General features: G+C 38.8%; 1 protein-coding gene across 1 annotated transcript; it reads left to right on the plus strand.

Annotated features, from left to right (window-relative positions):
* Positions 1 to 6,003: 6,003 nt before the first annotated feature.
* On the plus strand, positions 6,004 to 19,840 carry LOC149932507 (uncharacterized). The gene is made up of 45 exons (XM_090157136.1): positions 6,004 to 6,690; positions 7,986 to 8,122; positions 8,528 to 8,637; positions 8,707 to 8,827; positions 8,895 to 9,217; positions 9,288 to 9,359; positions 9,421 to 9,564; positions 9,649 to 9,754; positions 9,811 to 9,993; positions 10,066 to 10,111; positions 10,199 to 10,356; positions 10,435 to 10,595; positions 10,668 to 10,805; positions 10,874 to 10,953; positions 11,039 to 11,309; positions 11,380 to 11,543; positions 11,655 to 11,724; positions 11,792 to 12,196; positions 12,266 to 12,388; positions 12,451 to 12,552; positions 12,789 to 12,908; positions 12,972 to 13,121; positions 13,834 to 13,955; positions 14,078 to 14,187; positions 14,252 to 14,373; positions 14,432 to 14,594; positions 15,059 to 15,138; positions 15,202 to 15,250; positions 15,861 to 15,956; positions 16,033 to 16,124; positions 16,184 to 16,264; positions 16,349 to 16,495; positions 16,556 to 16,658; positions 16,728 to 16,819; positions 16,891 to 17,182; positions 17,244 to 17,392; positions 17,556 to 17,696; positions 17,763 to 18,238; positions 18,298 to 18,367; positions 18,433 to 18,540; positions 18,602 to 18,829; positions 19,025 to 19,147; positions 19,221 to 19,322; positions 19,395 to 19,517; positions 19,583 to 19,840. Exons 1-45 carry the CDS (start codon positions 6,491 to 6,493, stop codon positions 19,748 to 19,750), a joined length of 6,621 nt encoding a protein of 2,206 aa, XP_090013262.1. The 5' UTR covers positions 6,004 to 6,490; the 3' UTR covers positions 19,751 to 19,840.
* Positions 19,841 to 19,862: the final 22 nt, after the last annotated feature.

Raw genomic sequence — 19,862 nt, forward strand, 5'->3', positions numbered from 1 at the left:
ATATCAGACTACTGACTACATGAAAATTATCGTGATGTTCGTGTGTTCAATTGACTCGAAGGAGTGCATGCTACATAGCTGTAACAGCTGTCCAGGGCGAGATAATTTTACGCAATCCATGCTTGATTTTGTTGCTCACGACATTGAAGCTGACGATACAATTTCTTACAAGCAGTGGGTTTCGACGGACCGAACAACTTTAGTTTCTCTTGAAACCACATTAGTAGATTTTTTAAATGACTTGGCTGACAAAACAGAGAAACTAGTAACGCACCATTTCATTGCTAAACATCAGGCTAAATATTTGCGAGAATTGAAAAATAAATTAGTTATGAGGAGAGGCGGTAGTTCTTCTTGATTTTGCCGAAAATTATTCGTATATTATTCAAGATTCAGCACAAGCATATCACTGGGATAATAGCCAAGCTACAATTCATCCGTTTGTAGTATATTATAATAAGCGAAGTTTTAAAGCATGACGTAGTAGCTGTGAATTATTTTCAGTCGGTTATGATAAATTATCTAAAAGAGCGCCTTCCTACGTTACGAAAAATTCATTATTTTAGCGACGGTTCTGCAGCACAATATAAGAATTGCTAAAATTTCGTAAATATTTGCCATCACGAAAATGACCTTGGCATTCTTGGTGAATGGAACTTTTTCGCTACAAGCCACGGAAAGAGTCCTTGTAATGGCGTTGGAGGTACCGTGAAGAGGCTAGCAGCAAGGTCAAGCCTCCAAAATAAACTTTCGAATCAAATACTCACACCAATGGATCTTTATAAATGGGCAAAAACGAACATAAGTGGAATGACATTTTACTTCGTCAGCAGTGAGGAGATTTCGGCTCACGGTCAACTTCTCGAAGAACGTTTTAAAGGAGCTAGAACAGTTCAAAGCACAAGTCACCACTCCTTTAAACCAAAGGATTTAAATCATATGTTGATTTCTAGCATTTCCGGAGATAACGACTACTTCACGGTTTCTGTTGGTAACAAGGCCCCGAAAGGAACTTCAATTTTAAACAGTCTCAAACCTGGGAAATACTCGGCTTGCGTATATGGGGCAAAATTATACTTTGGCGTTGTTCTGGATCTGGGAGAAGACCAGGACGAAGTTCTCATTAAGGTACTGCACCCTCATGGATTTGTGCAATCATACAAATGGCCAAGGAGAGACGATCTGTGTTGGATACCTGAATGCAGAATTCTTTGCCAAATGGAACGCCCGACAGCTATTAGCAACACAGAATACAAGTTTAAAAAAGAAAGCCTCGAAGCCGCTATTTTTCTATTTACAAACCCTAACTAATCATTTCAAAGAGTAATCGTTTCTCATTATTGATATTTTAAATATAAGCTACTTAGGCCCAGAGAATTAACATATTAAAAAATCGAAATAATCGAAGGTGACTTCATTTCCGTTTAGAGGACCCCCTAATGTCTTCTACAATAATGGTCCAAAACACATTTCGGCGCCAAATTAAGATACCCTGAAAGGTTTTTAATGCTTCAATTATAAATGAAATAAATATTAAAAATTAAAATTTATTTATAATAAAAACAAAACATATAAAGTGCGTTTTATTGAAAAAGCGACCTCTATATGCAACATTTCAAATTAAAAATATTTTTTTCAAATTGAATAAACTAACAAGGAGACGACCCGAGGTGATAATCACCGATTCTGTTCAAAGTCGGGTATAATGTACACCTCTATGTACCTTGAAAAACCTGCAATCGAAAAGTTGCGACGGGCTTTCGTTTTGCCATGGCAACTGAAAACGTTTTTGACACCATGATTTGGAATTATTTCCATTGAAAATAACATGGGAATCTGAAGGATTTTAGTGTTTCTCATTGTTAATATAAGTTACTTGGGTCAAGAGTACTAACATATAAAAAAATCAAAAAAATCGAAGGTGACGTCATTTTCGATTTTTGGGGGTCAAATGAACGCCCCTAATACCTTAATATCTTCGACAATTCCAATTTCATGGCCAGATTCGAATTGCTTGTCGAATATGTGACTAAGTGACTCATTTATATTAGTATTGGGTAATTTCACTGCAAGTTATGGTCATATATTTGAATTTTTGGGGTTGGGAAGCCTTCGTTGAGTGTTAATTTCAATAAATCATAAAACGCCCATTTTTACCGATAGGGCCCAAATTTTGGGAATTGTCATTATTTCAAGCCTACTTTAACACAAAAAATTCATATAAAAATCGGTGAGGTAGTGCCTCCCAACCTCTCGATTGGACATGGAATGACCCACACACGTTTTGCTGCCACATAATTCATTTACCAAGCTAGAACCACTTCTATTGAGAAAATAAGCATAAGAGCGACTGCGCAGCTGCGATGGTATCACAAAGAGCGGTCATGTTTTAAAATCTTTAGACGCAAATATTCAAAACGAACGGTTTTTTAAATATACTGTAGCTGCTTTTTTAAATATAAGACATAATAGGCGAAACTATAAAGTCCAGGGGGGGGGGGGCTGAAAAGATGGTAAACACGTGACTTTCTGGAGAACAGCAGCGCCATCTATCCTAAGAAATGCGAACTATTATTCATTTTATTTATATTTAAATTTTGACAAATTCGTCTAATTATTATAATAATAATAATCAGCTAGGCTAATACCCAAGGCACCACCATAGGCCTAAGTCATCATGCGACTTTTGAAGCCATTAATTCAGGTGGCCGGGTTACTATGCGTAGGAGGGTGATGGCAAGCCCTGCATCTTGTAATAGAAAGGTGGAAATTCATTAGCTGTCTGCAATATCTGGAAGGAATTATTTTTGCTTTACCGTCGCACGGACAACTATGAACACGAGTTACCGAAAGGAAGTTGGCTGTGATATGGTAGTCACGTGTTTTTGTTTTCCAATTTTAACAAGTTGGTTAAGACTAAATTTATTTTATAGTTTCGCCAATTAATTTCTTTTCGCGTGGACAATGCCGTCTACATGGGGCCCTAGGCTTTCTAAAAATATTTCGGGGACATCTTATTCTTACGCCGCTTGTCAAAATTGCAAAAAGGATTTTACACTTTAACATAGGCGGAATAAGAAGTACAATAGTTTCTCCGAAGACGTTTTATTATAAATTTCTGATTGCAGCCCTTTGAGAACCAGATTGAAAGAATCATATTCAAGGTATTAAATTACTCGTTTTTCCCAAAAACTCTCTCTGTAAAATATATTTTACTGAGCACTCCTTATTTAGGATAGCTCAACATCATTTCACTGGGAAATGCAATTGTATAAAAAATATTCCGCAAACTATTAGCTGAATCGCTATCTTTTAACGCATCCTCCTCCGCTCTAGAGAATATGTGGCTTAAAACTTCCGTTCCTCTAATCCTCTCCGGGGGAAATACCGTTACGAATAGCATAAGTAACATAATAAATATGAGTATGACACTCAACGATTTCAAGCGTTTCAATGTTAAATAGGTGTTGGCTGTTCCTTCAAATAAGCGACGATTTCTCGAGAACTGTTACTGGACACTTCCATAGACTAGTAAGAGGTGGCGGACTTTCATTAAAAATAAGCATCGGAAGAATTCAAAGTGTCATACTTACTTATAATGTTACTTGTGAAAATAATTAATATATTTTTGTAACCAATTGGTTTATGTAAGTTCATTTAGAAAAGAATAATATTACTACTTCCAGATAATAAAACAGTTCATCTTTGATTTTAAAGATCTACTTTTGTTTCCCCCATCTCTTATCAATCTTTATTTACAAAGCAACAAAAAACACAAACGGAATAGAGAGCAAAATTTAACTCCTAAATAGGAAATGTGATAAGACTTCGTCATTTTCTTGTAAACGTTATTTAATTACGCTTGGGCCCCAATAATAATAAAAACATTGCTAATAACAGAATACAACCTAATTAAATCGAGTCATTCTGTAATAAAAACTAGAGGTAATTTAATACCGGTTTACTTAAATAAGAAAATAACAGAATCTGCATTTCTATATAACCACCAAGCGAGAGCCATTCTTTGGAATCCGCACCCCAAGTTAATTTACGGATTGCGATTTATGACAACAGATTTTTCAACCCTGACAAAAAAATGATACGCTTATTTTCCCCCAAAAGGCCAGTTGGTATTAGATTTCACTTAGGAAATGAAAAAATACCCCAAAATTTAATTTCAACGAAATAGGCAAAAGAGAAAAATATTAATCATTCGTTGGCGAACAATTAAATTTCTTTGTGAGAATTTAAATTGTACAAAACGCTTTTGGCTAATGTCATGAGCTTGTCACTTTCTTATTTTTTTAAGCAAAACATTTTACCATGGCTTATGCAAATCCTATCTTTGTATATCTGTGCCTAGAATGAATAACAACACTTTCGACTAACTGCACTGGGATTACTGAGTATTCTAATTACGTCAAGTGTTCGGATGTTTGCCAAGAACTACATACACACATTCGTGTTAAAATATAAAATCCTATATATTCTCTCGCATATACCATATGAAAAAAATTCAATATCTCGTGCTCAAAAAACCTTGTGTTTGTAACTTTGTGCTTCGTGAAAGCCACATAAATTAGGCTTTCAATAGAATTATTAAAACTATTTAAGATATTTTTTCATTATTGAAAAACAATTTTATTTAAAAAAAAGTTATCTGATTTTAATTTTCTAAAATTTCTAGATTACGTAGACCATTTTCAATTAAATTTGCAATAACGTTCCAGCGCTTGGTAACTAACCCGCAATGGTAAACACCAGCGGAACCCCAACTTATTTTTTTACTTATCTTAAAAGACTCTTGACACAAATAAAAATGGCCGCGATGTGAATTCTTGGAACCCCTGTGACCCTTCCAAGGAACCCCAGGGTTTCGCAGAACACCTTTTGCGAACCGCTGGTAATCTCAAACCATACGCGACGTCTTTTTGTAAAAGGTTTATTGGCCTCCTAGTATTGGAGATGCTTATATTAGCCAACTGTATTATTAGCATCTTAAAGCTATAACCCTCGGCATTCATTAGGTAGATAGGTACCGATTTTCCCTAATTTATTGGCCTCCTAGTATTGTAGATGCTTATATTAGCCAACTGTATTATTAGCATCTTAAAGCTATAACCCTCGGCATTCATTAGGTAGATAGGTACCGATTTTCCCTAATTTATCTTATTAAAAAACACGCGGCGCGAATTAAATAGTACAGTGCCAGTCTTTAGCGCTTTTAACGGTATAAGCCAATGGTTACGAGTGTTAGATTTTGAAGGAAAAGGGGGAGGAAACGCAGGAAGTGTCAAGTTCATGAGTCACAACAAAACACTTGTTACACGTCTGCGGCTGAACCGAAACGAAAGAAAAAAGAAAAAAATTGACTCATTGCGCGCCACCCATTCGGCGATTCGCTACAATTTACCTTCCCTATTCTCCCATCAATTATTAATTTTGACTCTTTCTTCAAAGGGGAATGAGGCTCGTTAGTGAAGGCTATACTATTACCTTTCGAATGCCATTGGGTTAGAGCCCTAGGCGAGAGGGGGATGGCCATCGGATAAACTTTTTCCCGTAAATCCATGAGCCATAAATTCTCGGAATTCTTCCCGGTCCGTTACAACTCCTTTTCAATTCTGGTATCCCGTAGGATAGTCCATCCCCCCAAGGAGCCATATAAAAGAATCCATATACACGTTTTAGCCCCTTGCCTCTCAGAGCAGTGACAAAAAATAAACAAGCCCAAACAGAAAAGGGATTTTTATCTTCAGTTTGGTCAAAAACCGGGTACACAGAGCTCTAGCTCGGGACACCCGTGGAGATTTTTGGGGCTACATGGAAGATTCAATTCCATTAAAAAAAAAGGTTCTTGTTTTAACTCGACTTTTGACTTTGAAAGTTTTTATTCTAAAGTTCAACTTTTTTATCACGTTGCGATATAGTCGTAGGCCATAGATTATACGCCTGTTAGAAAATTAATCGTTCGAATAAATGTTTATGATATTAAAGAGGCGTAGAAACGATAATAAGCAAAAATTTTAATAAACATTGACGAATTTCTTAAGCCGAAATCGTCCCTAATTTCAGTTTCCGGAATAGAAAACGGGATTCGCCAAAAAGAATAATTAAATACGTTGTTTCTATCCAAGTGTTCGCGGTAAAACGTATTGTGACGTAGTAGAATCCGCGCATAGCGTCATCGCTTTATTAAAAGAAAGTCCGGTTTTGTATAGTTTTCTCCTCCACAGAGAGAACTGCGAAAAGAGCTCCGAGCTTCAGCAGCCTCATTCGCGGTTCCGGAGGGGAAAACGAACGTTGTACAAAGACTTGGGAGTGTTTCTTCTTCTCGAGAAGCGTTCTACACGCGCCAAACATTTTTAACCACAGTGCCTTACGAACATTGAAATATATTATATTTTAAATATAAGGAACAAGCGTGAAAAGTTTATAGCGCAAAAGTAATTTCAGTACGAAACCTTTTTAAATATTTCAAACTAGTAAAATGTTGTTTTTGACGCGTTCACGAAACGCCCAAATGATTTCCAGACGTGTTGTTAGCTGGTTATTATGTTGTTGTGTCCAGTTGAGTTTGACCTTTAACGTGGATACTAAATTCCCAATTGTATATGATATGTCCGTTAATGGTACGGAAAAATATTTTGGATATTCCGTCGCGTTGCACAAGAATAACGAAGGATATTTGTAAGTTTTATTTATTTATTTCTTTCTTTGTAATTTGAAACTGTACCAAATTTACCAATAATCGTATTCTATTATTGAGGAACAAAAAGGTTTAAAATAATAAAACGGCACTATAGCAATGAAGAATTTCGTAGGAATAGGTGATTTATCCAATATTTTGTTGGAAGTTCGTACAAGAACCTCGAAGTTCTTTAAAAGTAGGACAAGGTGTTGAACAAACTAACTTATTTTAGTTTTACTACGGAATAAATGTAATACCGGCGGTGCTGGGCATTATAGGCTTTTGATGATTTTCTCTCAGACTTCGGGTGTACGGGTCTTAACGTCTCTAGTCATTAAAAAGTCAAGTTCTAAAAAAATATTTAAGAAAAAGTAAAATGGTAAAAACGAGTTCCGAGTGAATAATAATTCGAATGCTATTTAGACGATGAGAGATCAGAAATGACGCTTACTACGGCTTGCGCAATATGACCATCAGAAATGAGTCACCTGATCAAATATTCGCTTGAAATGTCATTCCGGAACCCGCGGTTTATATACATTCCAAAAGATATAGTTAAAAGAAACCTACGCACATTATTTTTAATAAAACTAAGTTATTAATGTCCATTATCATTTAACGGTGATATATCACATATTAATGGATATTTATCGGGAATATTATTGCAAAATCTGCCATTATAGGTAATATTCGAGAAGATAATTATATATTAGCTATATTACCCAGATATTAAATTTAATATTTAATACTGAGATGTGCGCATATGAAGTTTTTCTTCATAATTTTGATAACAAGGACAGCTCAATATGGAGCTAACAGTTCGACGTTACCCATGATTTTTCCTAGTGAAAAAAAATCGGTCAAAGCTACGGAGTGTTAGTTCTCTATATGATTTTTAAGGGGACAGGGTAAATGATAACTCTTAGTTCAAAATTAATTAAATCTAAACTTACAGAGCACGCTTACACATATGCGTATCGGCAGACGAGGCATATTAAATCAGGTTTAGTAAACCAAAGAGAATTTTTCAATATGAGTTAATAACTGTAATACCCTTTATGCGAGGCAAAATTAACTTATAGTTTATTAAACCAAAGTTTATTTTTAATACCGGTATTGTAACTATAACCGTATAGTTTCTTGTCTTAAAATAAACCGGAGTCGACTTCTTTAATGATCGACTTAAAGATAACTTTATTAAATACAGAAGAAATGCTGCGCATATTAGTTTAAAAGACAAAGGAGTTTGTCACCCGTTGTAAATGAATTATTTTCATTTATATAATCTAAACAGAGCGCTTGTTGCTGGGCCTAAGGCTAATTCGTCAATTCTGCGAGACATAAAAGAGCCGGGAGTGTTGTACAAGTGTCCCATTACGCCTATGAAGCCAACGATACCAAAATGCAAAGAAGTGCTCGTCGATAAAACAGGTAAGAGCGGGGCGAGTAAGCGTTTTGTCGAAGCGCGTATAAATTGTGTTTGCGTAATATTCCAAACGCGAATCCCCTGACTAATGGACATGACGAATGCCAAAACGACCATTACTACGAGGAAGGCGGCCGAACTCGCGCTTATTATTAATTCGATTAAAACAATCAAACGATCTGATAAACTTCTATTTTAGTAAACGAAATCGAACCAATGTATATTTGGGTTCGCGTGGTTAATGAAACTTTCCGCCGGAAAGCAAAATTATCAAACCGCAATCAAAAATCCGTTGCGATCGAGCGTGAAAGTATGAACAATAATACGTATAAATTGCGGGTGGCCCCGATATCACACATCTTCCGGATACGTTCACGATTTGCCGAATAATTTATTAAGCATTGTTTTAGGTAACACGCGGGTGAAACCAAACAACGAGGAAAGCTACCAGGACATGAAGGATGGTATGTGGTTGGGCGTTAGTCTCGACACTCAACCCACGGAGCCGCATCACGTCGTGGTTAGTAACCATTCGAAACAATTAACACCCGTAATAAGAGAAGGTTTTAACAATATTGATTCTTAACAGGTATGCGGTCATCTGTGGAAGAACAGCATATACGTTGACCATTTACTGGCTAATGGCGTCTGCTACTTACTTAATCAAAACCTAACTACGTCCAAGAAACTACTACCCTTAATCAAAAGAAGTATAATTTTTAACAAAATTAGCTCCTTAATAATTGAATTATAGCTAAAACGATGTAAAATCCACAGGTAAACAAAGTATCGTTCCACCGGGCATCTACTTGTATGCCCTAGCCCAAGCGGGATCATCAGCAGCATTTAGCGAGAGTGGCGAAGATTTACTACTCGGAGCCCCTGGATACCACGATTGGCGGGGGACAGTGGTCGAATATAAAATTCCGTATTTCATCACCAGCAAAAAGTTGGAGCCCAAAGTGCCCCAGACTGTGGGTGTGGAAAAAGTGTCTCCCGAGTCCTACATCGGATACTCCGTCACATCTGGCCGCTTCTTTCAAATCGGAGGAACCTATTACGTTGCTGGAGCGCCCAGGGATGCCGGAAACAACGGAAGGGTCAGTAGGAAACGTTTCAATTCCCTGAAATTTCCCGAAAATTTATCATATTTGTTTCTAAACAACGCAGGTTTACATTTTCCAAAAATCTGGCGTTTATACCCAGAAATTCATCGTGCAAACGAAAATGGAAGGAGAACAGGTAAGGGATTCGACCTTATCCAGCCTGGATAATATTTACCGAATTTGTATAACTGCGCTAGTTGGGAGAATACTTCGGGGCCACTCTACTCGGAGTGAACATAGACAACGACGAATTCACGGATTTAATTGTCGGGGCGCCCCTGCACTCTCTCAAGAACGGTGGCGACGAAGGCAGAATCTACGTATATTACAGCGACGGAGTAGTAAGTTCAATCGCCTCATCGAGGATCGCCCGCGCTACTTTGCTGAACGCGCTCCCCGTTAACGACCGATTATTCTCTACGCAGGGCCTCCAATTGCAAAAAGACGTAATTATGGGAGCTAAGAAGGCAGGTGCTCGCTTCGGATCGTCCATCGCCAGCATTAAGGATATTAATCAAGACGGATTCATCGGTACGCTATTGATTTCGTTACTGTTAGTTTGTATATTGACTGGTTTTCCGTCATAGACATCGCCATCGGAGCTCCTTACGAAGACGAAACGGGGGCGGTTTATATCTACCACGGCACAAAAGGCGGGTTGAAACCGCAATATTCCCAAAGGATTTTGGCCAAAGATTTGAATTCGGGTCTCAAAGGGTTCGGTTCGAGTATATCGAGGGCCATGGACATCGACGATAACCTTTATCCCGGTAAGTGTTTTTAACCTATAGTCAAAGTCTTGGAAGATCGTACGTCTTAAATATATTCCAAATAATTTATAGATTTACTAATAGGAGCTTACAGTTCAGACAAAGCTGTTTTATTGAGGTTAGTTTCTATCACGTGCCACTAGAGACTTAATTTATCCGAAACGCTGCTGCTTTTGTTTTTAATTCCATTTACTCCTCGCTGCAGATCGCGTCCCGTTATTCAAGTGTCTGCCAGGGTAGAGTTCAACATTTCTCAAATTGACGTCAACAGAACTTTTTGCCAGTATAAAGGTCGTAAAGTATCTTGCTTTCAAGTGCTCGCTTGTCTCAAATATAGCGGAAAACACGTCTCCGAGGACATAGGTTAGCTACCCTCTCATCCTACATTCTGCCATATAGATACGTTAAAATGACGGTGATCTTTCACACTTACAAAACTAGATTTCTTGGTAAAGTTGGATCTCGATGTGGGTCAGGAAGCGAATCAAAGACCAAAGAGGGGTTACTTTTATCACGAAAACCGAGTGACCACTACTCTACTCGAAGGCGTCAGATTAGTGCTGGGAAAACATATCTGCTTCGAACGCTTAGTTCACGTTCACGTAAGTGTCGGGAAAGAAAAGCCTTATTGTTAACTGAACAAGTACTTACGCGACACGCGTCTAATATTACAGGATGACATTCAAGATTTTATCAGCCCGATGATATTTCAAATGAACTATTCATTAGCGAGTGACAATCAACCGGAAGAAGCCTTTTGCAGTTCTTGCCCTTTGTTAGACCCTGGCACCCAAACATCCATCACAAACGAGGTATTATTACTGTCACGTAACTTCATTAAAACATCTCTCAACTTAAACTTTAATAATCCCGCGCGAAGATCTTCTTTCGAACGGGATGTGGAGATGATAATACTTGCACTTCGGATCTCAAAGTGAGAGCCTCGGTTGTTGGTCTACCGTAAGTAAAATAAAATTTAAAAAGGGTCGCGACATCCGCGACTCGTGGCCTAGATAAATTTAAATAATTCCCGAGGAATTCGTAGGGAAGACGAACCGATCATCTTGGGCGCCAACGACAGTATAACCGTCGACGTACACGTGGAAAATGTGGGCGAAGCCGCCTACGCGTCCAGTTTATTCATTCAATTACCAGAGGAAGTTTTAATTATCAATCAGGCTCACTGTCACATTGTCGACTTCATAGAAGGCAGCGGAAAAGACGACGCGGTCGGCGCAGAAAACGCCGTCGACAAAGTCGAACGAAGCAGTAGTCTAGAGTGTAAATTGGGGAATCCTCTTCCAAGTGGAGTTACCGTAAGCGACCGTTTCATTTCCGGTTTTTTTAAATTTCGATAAACCTAAAATATTTTTAAATTATTCGCAGAGCATTTTCCAAATAAAATTGGACATTTCCAAACTGGATTACACCAAAACGGAGATAATTCTGGAAATGGTTGCCAAAACGGCGAGCGAGGAGTATAACTACCGAGATAATAAATATTATCTTCGAATTCCGCTTGCAGCATTGGCCGATATCACCATTCGCGGGTGAGACTCATTCTTTTCTCAACAAATCGTTTTCCTTTGACAATTACTTTTAACAAGTCAAAATTGAATAAAAATACACTCAGTCTAGTTCACGTCAATCTTTTTTCGCAGACATGCCGAACGAGAACAAATAGTGTACGAATCTAAGGCCGATCTGATACCCATTATCCATAAATTCGTGGCAAGTATCAAAGCGTTAATAAAATGGCAGCGATGCGCGAATTTGGCTAATATCACTTCTCTTTTAGATATTGAAATACCTTCCCAGTCCCATAAAATCGGTTGGTGTCGCCATCTATCTGCCTCTGACCGATAAAGGTACGGGGGTTCAAATGGTGACTATTCAAGGAGTCGAAGTTGGAGATGGTAAATCAACGGTGACAGGAACGTGCAACCTTACTCTGGCTGACAGCGTCGAGAGTAGATTCGATTACGACTACGACAGCGAATCGCCGATATACGTGGAAGACCGTGGTGGAAAAGACGCTCCCAATACCATCAATGATTTGGACGAGAGAGCTAAGAGAAGCGTCGAAGAGAAAGACGAGAGCCTAATCGCGAAAAACGCAATGAGCCCGACTGAAACGAAAACGTCGCCCAGAGAAAAGAGGGAAGACAAATGGTGGAAAACTGGCAATAAAAATTTCATCATGGTAGGTTCTCGAGTGAATATTGGAAAATAGACTTACAACTAACTGATCTCTACGATATTGATTACTCAGAATTGCACGACGATGATATGCAAAATTTTGGTTTGCACAGTTGGTCCTTTCATTGACACCAATAAGGTCGCGACCGTCAAGATTAGAACTTTAGCCAACATGACTGCGATAAAAACGGTTTTAGTGAGTATACCGCGTCATAATGTCGCCTCGAAAACAGTTGACTAAACGGGTCGAATTTTTAGGGTGATACGGGGAATATAACTTTCGTGACGGAAGGAAAGGTGTGGATTCGCGATCCAAACTATAAACCCCAACCACCGGATCATAGACCGGATAACGATAACGTGAGTATAATCCTAGTCAAAACTACGCCGAAAAAGATTAATTGTTATTTACGAAAAAGTCCGCCATTTTCGGTGTATATGTAATAAAGTAAACACCATGCAGTCCCGCTTCTTTGCTGCGTCTCCACGCCGAAAATGACGGACTTTCACGCCTTGAACCATTATTTTCAATTATCGGCTTCTAATAATATTCCCGCTATCGTTATCTTTAAATCTCAACTCAAATTTCACATTAGGCCGTAACCTCGTTGATCTCTCCCCATCAACCGACAAGATCGATTGACAACTGGATTATCGCCGTAGCCGTCGGCGCCGGATTCCTCTTGCTCGCGCTCTTGTTGCTGGCCCTCGTACAGGTAAAACACGATTCTAAAGACACTGAAAAACAGGCGTCTAAATTTTATCTTTTTACATTTCAGTTGGGTTTCTTCCGCCGGAAGCAACGGGAAGATATGCAAAAAATGATGCAAGAAGCGTCTCTAATTAGTGAAAAATCGGTCGACAACGACAACGATAGCAACGCGGACAAAGACGAGTTCGATTATATAAATTTCGCTAACTCCAACACGTGAAAAGGCGCTAATATTTTCCCGGCGCGATCGTGGCAATGCACGTGGTTTAGTTTAGCCGAAAACTATTTATTTTGTCTCTGTATATACGCATATTAAGCTATTTTTAGATGAAAAAAAGTGTACATAATGGAAACAACTATTTTCTCGAACTATGGAGGAGTTTTTAGAGGTGATGAAAAAAAACATTCCTAGGAAACAAATTACCATACCAAAAAGCGTATTGTGTGACAATAAAGACTTTTTTCGATATTTTTAACTAGTATATATTGCTTTTCAAAACCTTGCCTTTTTTCAGTCTGAATAGTTCCACAACATATCGCAATGAGAGTCATCCTTCTCGAATTAAGACACCCGAACACGGCGCGACGACGGGGGTTGCACTATTATCATAAATGAAACGGAACAGGCTCGGCCGTAATTTATTCCCTACAAAAATTCTGCTGCGAAAATATACATTAAAGGATGAAATTATTGGGAATTTGGCGTAGGGGGAATTTAACACAGGCACTATAGTGCGAAAGGGAGCTACTTCCGGTTGCAAACTTCCTCTTTCTCCGGAATCTACAATTTTTTTATTTTCCAGGCTTGAAAACAATTTGAAAAAGTGTCAAAGATTATAAACCTCACGGTGCAGTAAGCTAAATATTCCATAGACAGAAAGATGTTACTACTGGGAATAAAATGTTTGATATTATATATTTATTGGGAGTCGGTAAACGTTTTAGGTTTTAATATTAATACTAACAACGCTATAAAATTTGAAGACCCAAAGGGAAAGGGTACTTATTTCGGTTACTCAACTAGCTTCCATTTCAACAGCAAGGACAACAGGTAGGTACCATTTGTAAAACAAAAACCACGTAGATGTGGTAAAGATGGTTGTTCGAGCCTACCACGAAAACAAAACTACCGGGACTTTTAACACGTTGATAGCGTGCTTAATTGTCTTATAGCAGCGTATTGATAACTGCACCGAAGGGAAATTCCATAGTTAGTGACTCTGGTGTCCTTTACAAGTGTAATTTTCGGAATGAAAAATGCACGGAAGTGGTCGTTGAGCCCTGTAAGAGCGAACTTGCAAAAAAGGGGGAAAAATGAAGAATAACGAGTTGAAATTTCATTTTCAGATGGTTTAAATTACACGCGAGTTGACAAGGAGAGCGGTAAAAAATATAAAATCGACGGTAGCCGCGGCATGTGGTTAGGGGTCTCCCTTGATACTCAAACGAAAGAGCCTTTCGACACTGTCGTAAGAACCAACTAATATCCAATTGTACAATATATTCGGTTGACACGGATCTTTGTAGGTTTGCGGACATCGATGGATGAGTCCGAATTCTGATTACTATAAAACTACGATGGAACTATATTCGATGGTCGGTGTGTGTTATCGGATTTCATCGGAAACCATTATGGCGAAAGGAAGCTCTTCCCAAAACGACGTACAAAAGCTTCTACCGTTCTATAGTTGTACGAAAATATTGCCAATCATATTAGCTACGGTCACACTATAGTTAAAGCCCAGTAAAACTAGGCCTTAACCTCTTTCGGTCCACATGGTATAAAACAAGTAGGAAACTTACTTGTTTCGAACCAATTCGTGCGCGGGTTAAGAGGGTTCGACACCAACGCGGATTAATGTTCGTTTAGAAGTTACGACATAACTAGCTAGCTTTTTGATAATCCAGGGTAGAAGACGGATTGGATGATACTACAGTAAAGGTAAAAAGCCTATTGGACTGCATTTTAGAACCCTGTTTTTACAGAACAAAATGGTAGACCCCCAATCGGATGTTTTTAAGTCTGTGTGATTTACTTAGACTAAACGTGGAAATAGTTCTCAAATTTTCAAACACACTACAGAAACGTTTTAACCGGTCGTGTGACTGTAGCTTTTGATATTCTAGAACTAATTAAAAATTATGAAATTACAGATAGCCCTACAGCAACATACACCAGAAGAATTATAGGCGCAGCAGTTGCTTTGGGTGGAATGTCGGTTAGATTTAATGAGGTTCGTTGCTAAATGTGACGCTCTTGATAGCTTTTAATTATATTATCATTATTGAAAATGAAGGACACGCAAGATCTGTATATTGGAGCTCCGGGATTTTACCAGTGGATAGGTATATTACAAGGGTGAAACATGGCACACAAAGTTTATAAACTAAAACTAATGGACTTGAATCACAAGAAAAAATCCCATTCTCCAAATTACATCGCCCGCTGATACCAAGGCCGTGTTACTGACTAGGCAAGGTAGGCAATTGCCTAGCGCCCAGAAAGGAGTCGGGTTTTCGTTTACTTTAAGTTAAGGGAACTGTCTCTTCTCTTCCCGGACGCGAATGACAAATGTCGTGGTTTGTATGGTAAGAAATAGCTTGAATGATTTTTATGGCCCATTTGTAGGTTTTAGCCTAAAGCCCGTAATTAAGTAAACACGGCCTTGGCTCCTACCCAACGTGCAATGTTAGATGACGTACTATAGATATTAGTCCTAAGGTTATGCGCTTATATTGCGCGCCTGTTTAATATCTGGGTGTAAATCTGTCCAGTAGCGGACACCACGGCGATCCTCTAAAAGGACCAAGCGCGCAATCAAAATTCGGGTCCAATAGTTTATTTGTTCAAGTTAATGAGCGACCAGCAGACCGCATACGTTATATTTAAGCTTATCGGCTTAGGGTTTAAGGCAGGGGCTATCTTAAGGATAATGTAACAGTATTTACATATCAGGTGGAGTAGTACTCTACGAAAACCAAAAGGGAAGTTCGCTTCTAAAGAGTCCTTCAGCTTTCATTCCGCCGGAAACTGACTTCGATATTTACACTGGTATCGTATTTACCGAGAAAAAAAAACGTAGAATAACGCTAAAAAGCCACGCGATTTTAATATTCAAAGTTTTCAGGATACGCAACCGCTACCGGTTACTTCTTTGAAGGTAATGAATCTCCGTCAGTCGTTCTAGGTGCCCCCAAATCAGCAAATGGTTTCGGAAAAGTAAGTTATATCATAGAGTATACGTGCCCACTGAAAACGGAATAAGTTTCGCTTCTTAGGTATACGTATCGCCACTTAATGGAAGAGGAGTAAAATTTGTGCGACTGTTAGAACCCGGAAACACCTTAATGGGAGACCAGGTCATTAAATAGGCTATCCTAAGTCGAAAGTAAAAAATAGAGATAATTCTAAAGTCAAATCGTTTGCTTTACCATCGCGAACAGTTTGGCTCTTATTTCGGCTCTTCCTTGTTAACTATGAAGATTTCGGACAGCGACGATTTCCACATCCTAATAGTGGGAGCACCTTTGTTCTCCAGCGAACAGGGCGGCGATGAAGGACAAGCTAGCGTTTATACCAGCGATGGAATAGTAATAACGCAATTTTTAACATCTTAATTCTTCAAATACCAAAAGGATTTTATTGGACAGAGTTTACAATGGAGAAACTTTCTGACGGGCCAAAAAACAACAAACGCCCGTTTCGGATCCGTCCTAGCCTGCATCGGGGACGTCAATTTGGACGGTTTTAATGGTTCGAGAATAACCGATTAGAAATGTAAGGTAAAAATAAAAGGCAATACTGATTACTGGCGTCTGTTAGATCTAGCGGTGGGAGCTCCTTACGAAAACGATCACGGTTCCGTGTACATCTATCACGGATTTAAGGAGGGAGTGAGGAGCGATTACGTTCAAGTAAGCTTTGGATAAACCTTCTACTGAAGTACTACTAAACAGTAATAGAACTAAATCAATTAACTCTAAAGATAATACCAGGAAGTATATACAATAAATATGCAAAAGGATTTGGAATCAGCATCGCCAAAGGCATGGACATAGATGGTAACAGCTATCCGGACTTGCTTATCGGCTCTTACGATTCTGCCACGGTTTTCCTGTTACGGACACACCCCATATTGCAGTTGCGCGGTTCCATAAATTCCAGCGTAGCTCAGATAGACAGGGATATGAACAGAAAATGTTACGAGGAAAGTGTTATCTGTTTCAACATCACGAGTTGTGTATACGCCGATGGAAAGCATCTTCCGGAATACATGAGTATTTTGTTTCAAGACAATATAATTTAAAATTGAGATAACAATCAACTTATCTGAAACAGATTTCTCGGTGACCATTCAAGTAGATGCCAGAAGCGGATTAGACAGAGGGGTGTTTTCTATTTCTAAAAAGCTCAAGAATTGGACGCGGGAACTCCTTGTTGCCAGAGAAAAGAGTAAATGCTTCGATTTGCAAGTTTTTGTTATTGAGGTACCGTAAAGATCTTAATTTAAAATGACGCGTCAAGAACGTATTTCGGTTAATGAGAAAGTAGTCAGGCCCAGGTAGAACTTCTGGCGGACCGACACGCAGTAACCTAAAAACGTTCTTGGTCTTACCATGGTGGGAGTTTATTTATCGTATATGAACGCAGAGCGAAAACCAAGACTACGTCACCCCCGTTTATTTGGAGATGGCAGTCACTCTTGAAGAGCCCGTTCAAAAAGGCCGCGAAGATTTTTGTTCGGACTGCCCAGTGCTAGACCCGAACACGCCATCTCTAATAAGCCTCGAGGTACAACGCCAACCCGTTCGAGAATTATTAACCGCTTTAAATAAATTTTGTTGAAAAACTGCGTAGATTCCTTTCCCGACTGATTGCGGGGTCGACAACGTGTGCACTTCCGATTTGTCCATTAAATTGAAATTGTTCAATAACGAACGTAGCGTCATCCTTGGTCAAAACCGAAGTGTAGACGTCTTTGTGAAGGTGGAAAACAAAGGAGAGCCAGCTTTCCTGTCTAAGATGACTTTCGTTATTCCGAAAAACACGCGCTTGGCGAAATTGCCTAGAGGGTGTACAAACTTTGAAAATAACGCGATTGATAGAAACGAAGGTATTCAACAATTATTGGAGTGTAATGTTGGAAATCCCATCGGAAAGAACACCGTGCGAGAAATAATCGTTCCATTGGACTTCTCTCCTTTGGCCAACACGCAAAAAGTCATAGAAATCGAGGCGCGTGTCACAACTACGAGCCACGAAATTAGTCGCGAAGATTGTAGCGCCGAGTTAAAAGTGCGACTGGATGCTCTCGCTAGCGTTAACATTTCAGGGTAATACATTTTTAGATCGAGTTGGTTTCAATTTTATGGATTATCAACTTTAATTACAGTTATTCAGACACCCCTTTAACTATTTTCGGAGGATCTGAAAGTTTTCTACCAGTGAATCACGCGTACTATGCAAGTTGGGAATTGTGGGAAAAACGAATCACAAAACTAACGACACGCTACAATAATATTTTTAGGTGAAGAAGGTAGGACCAACTCTGGTCAATCGGGTGAAAGCAACTTTTGAAATTCCATTTGCAGACAAGGAATCAAATACGGAATTCGTGATAATTGAGAGCGTTGAGGTAACAACAAATAAAATAAATCACAAAGTACTGGGCTGATAATCCACGATAAATGGTATAGGTTCGGGATGGAAACAGTCCAATTAAGGGTTTTTGCGACTACTCGAAAGACAAGATGAGCAGCAAGAGCCTTCTGGTCGGTAACCTGGAAAACGACACTTTGTCCGATCTGGATTTAGACTCCGGAACATCGGACATTAAATCCGAGTTTGATCCTAAGTTGGAGTTTATCCCGGACGTCATCTCAATTAACGGAGAGACCCAAGCTCTGGGAAATAGTTTAAAAATGGTTAGGGGTTTATCCAAAACACTAATGGGAATGTGAGCTATGACGTTTCCCGCTAGCGGTCTTCTACGCGATTGAAAGGAGTTTTTTATACTTATCTTAATTTGTTTGTTTAGGGATCCTAGCGGGAAAAGTCTTACCTTAAACCCCCATTATCCGCGTAAGTAACTTATTCCAAACGCAATTTGAACTATTCAGGATTGCGACCGTGCGAAGTGTTTAACTGTGACTTGTATCGTTGGCCCTTTCCTCTATGATGACGATGAAACTACGATCAGAATAAAAGCGCAACTCAACATGACCGCGCTCAACACAACCTACGTAATTATTTACAAAGGATAATAATCATATTTCAATGGTTACGAAACCAATTCAACGGTCGGTTTATTTACAGGGATTAACTCGAAATATGACTTATATTTCGTCAGGATCCGTAGAGATAGTTGATAACATCACCGATAGCTTTTATACGTTAGAAACCAACCAACAAGGACAAGTACCATGCGAAAAACAAATACCTCGCAGAATAGAAAATAATTATACTTTTTGTTTTATCACGTCGATGTAGGTAACAATGATCTTTGTATTGAAAGCACCGCCTCCGAGAGTACCGTTGGCAAATTGGATCATAGCGGTTAGCGCGGGCGCTGGCTTTTTACTGTTGGGGCTCATTTCAGTTGGACTCCTACAGGTTACTATCTGAAAGGCTTAAATTAAATCCTTTTTTCTAATGTTCCCCAATTTTTTTTTCGTCAGCTTGGTTTTTTCCAACGTAAGAAACACGAAGAGATGAAACGACTCCTACAACAAGCCTCGGTAGTCAAAGAGGAGGACCACTGCGAAGATATGAACGAAGACGTTACCCAAGAGAACGACCTATATCACCAAAGTAATCAACAAGATCCAGAGATTTTTAAAATATGACCGATGCAATCTTAAGATTAAGAAAAAATGCAACAGTACCGACTACATAGTTATTTTTTTAATTAAGTTTTAAAAACCAAGTTACAAAACACACCCAACTTTAAATAAAATA

The sequence above is a fragment of the Leiobunum rupestre genome, chromosome 8 (assembly GCF_980474605.1).
Source record: "Leiobunum rupestre chromosome 8, qqLeiRupe1.1.hap1, whole genome shotgun sequence".
In the NCBI taxonomy this organism is placed as follows: Eukaryota; Metazoa; Arthropoda; class Arachnida; order Opiliones; family Sclerosomatidae; genus Leiobunum; species Leiobunum rupestre.

Bases quoted from the DNA above. Each gene is read 5' to 3' on its own strand.
- LOC149932507 (XM_090157136.1), top strand. From the start codon at position 6,491: ATGTTGTTTTTGACGCGTTCACGAAACGCCCAAATGATTTCCAGACGT. The intron at 16,265-16,348 runs GTCATTAAATAG...CATCGCGAACAG, and splicing joins ACACCTTAATGGGAGACCAG to TTTGGCTCTTATTTCGGCTC. The intron at 19,148-19,220 runs GTAATTATTTAC...GTTTATTTACAG, and splicing joins CCGCGCTCAACACAACCTAC to GGATTAACTCGAAATATGAC.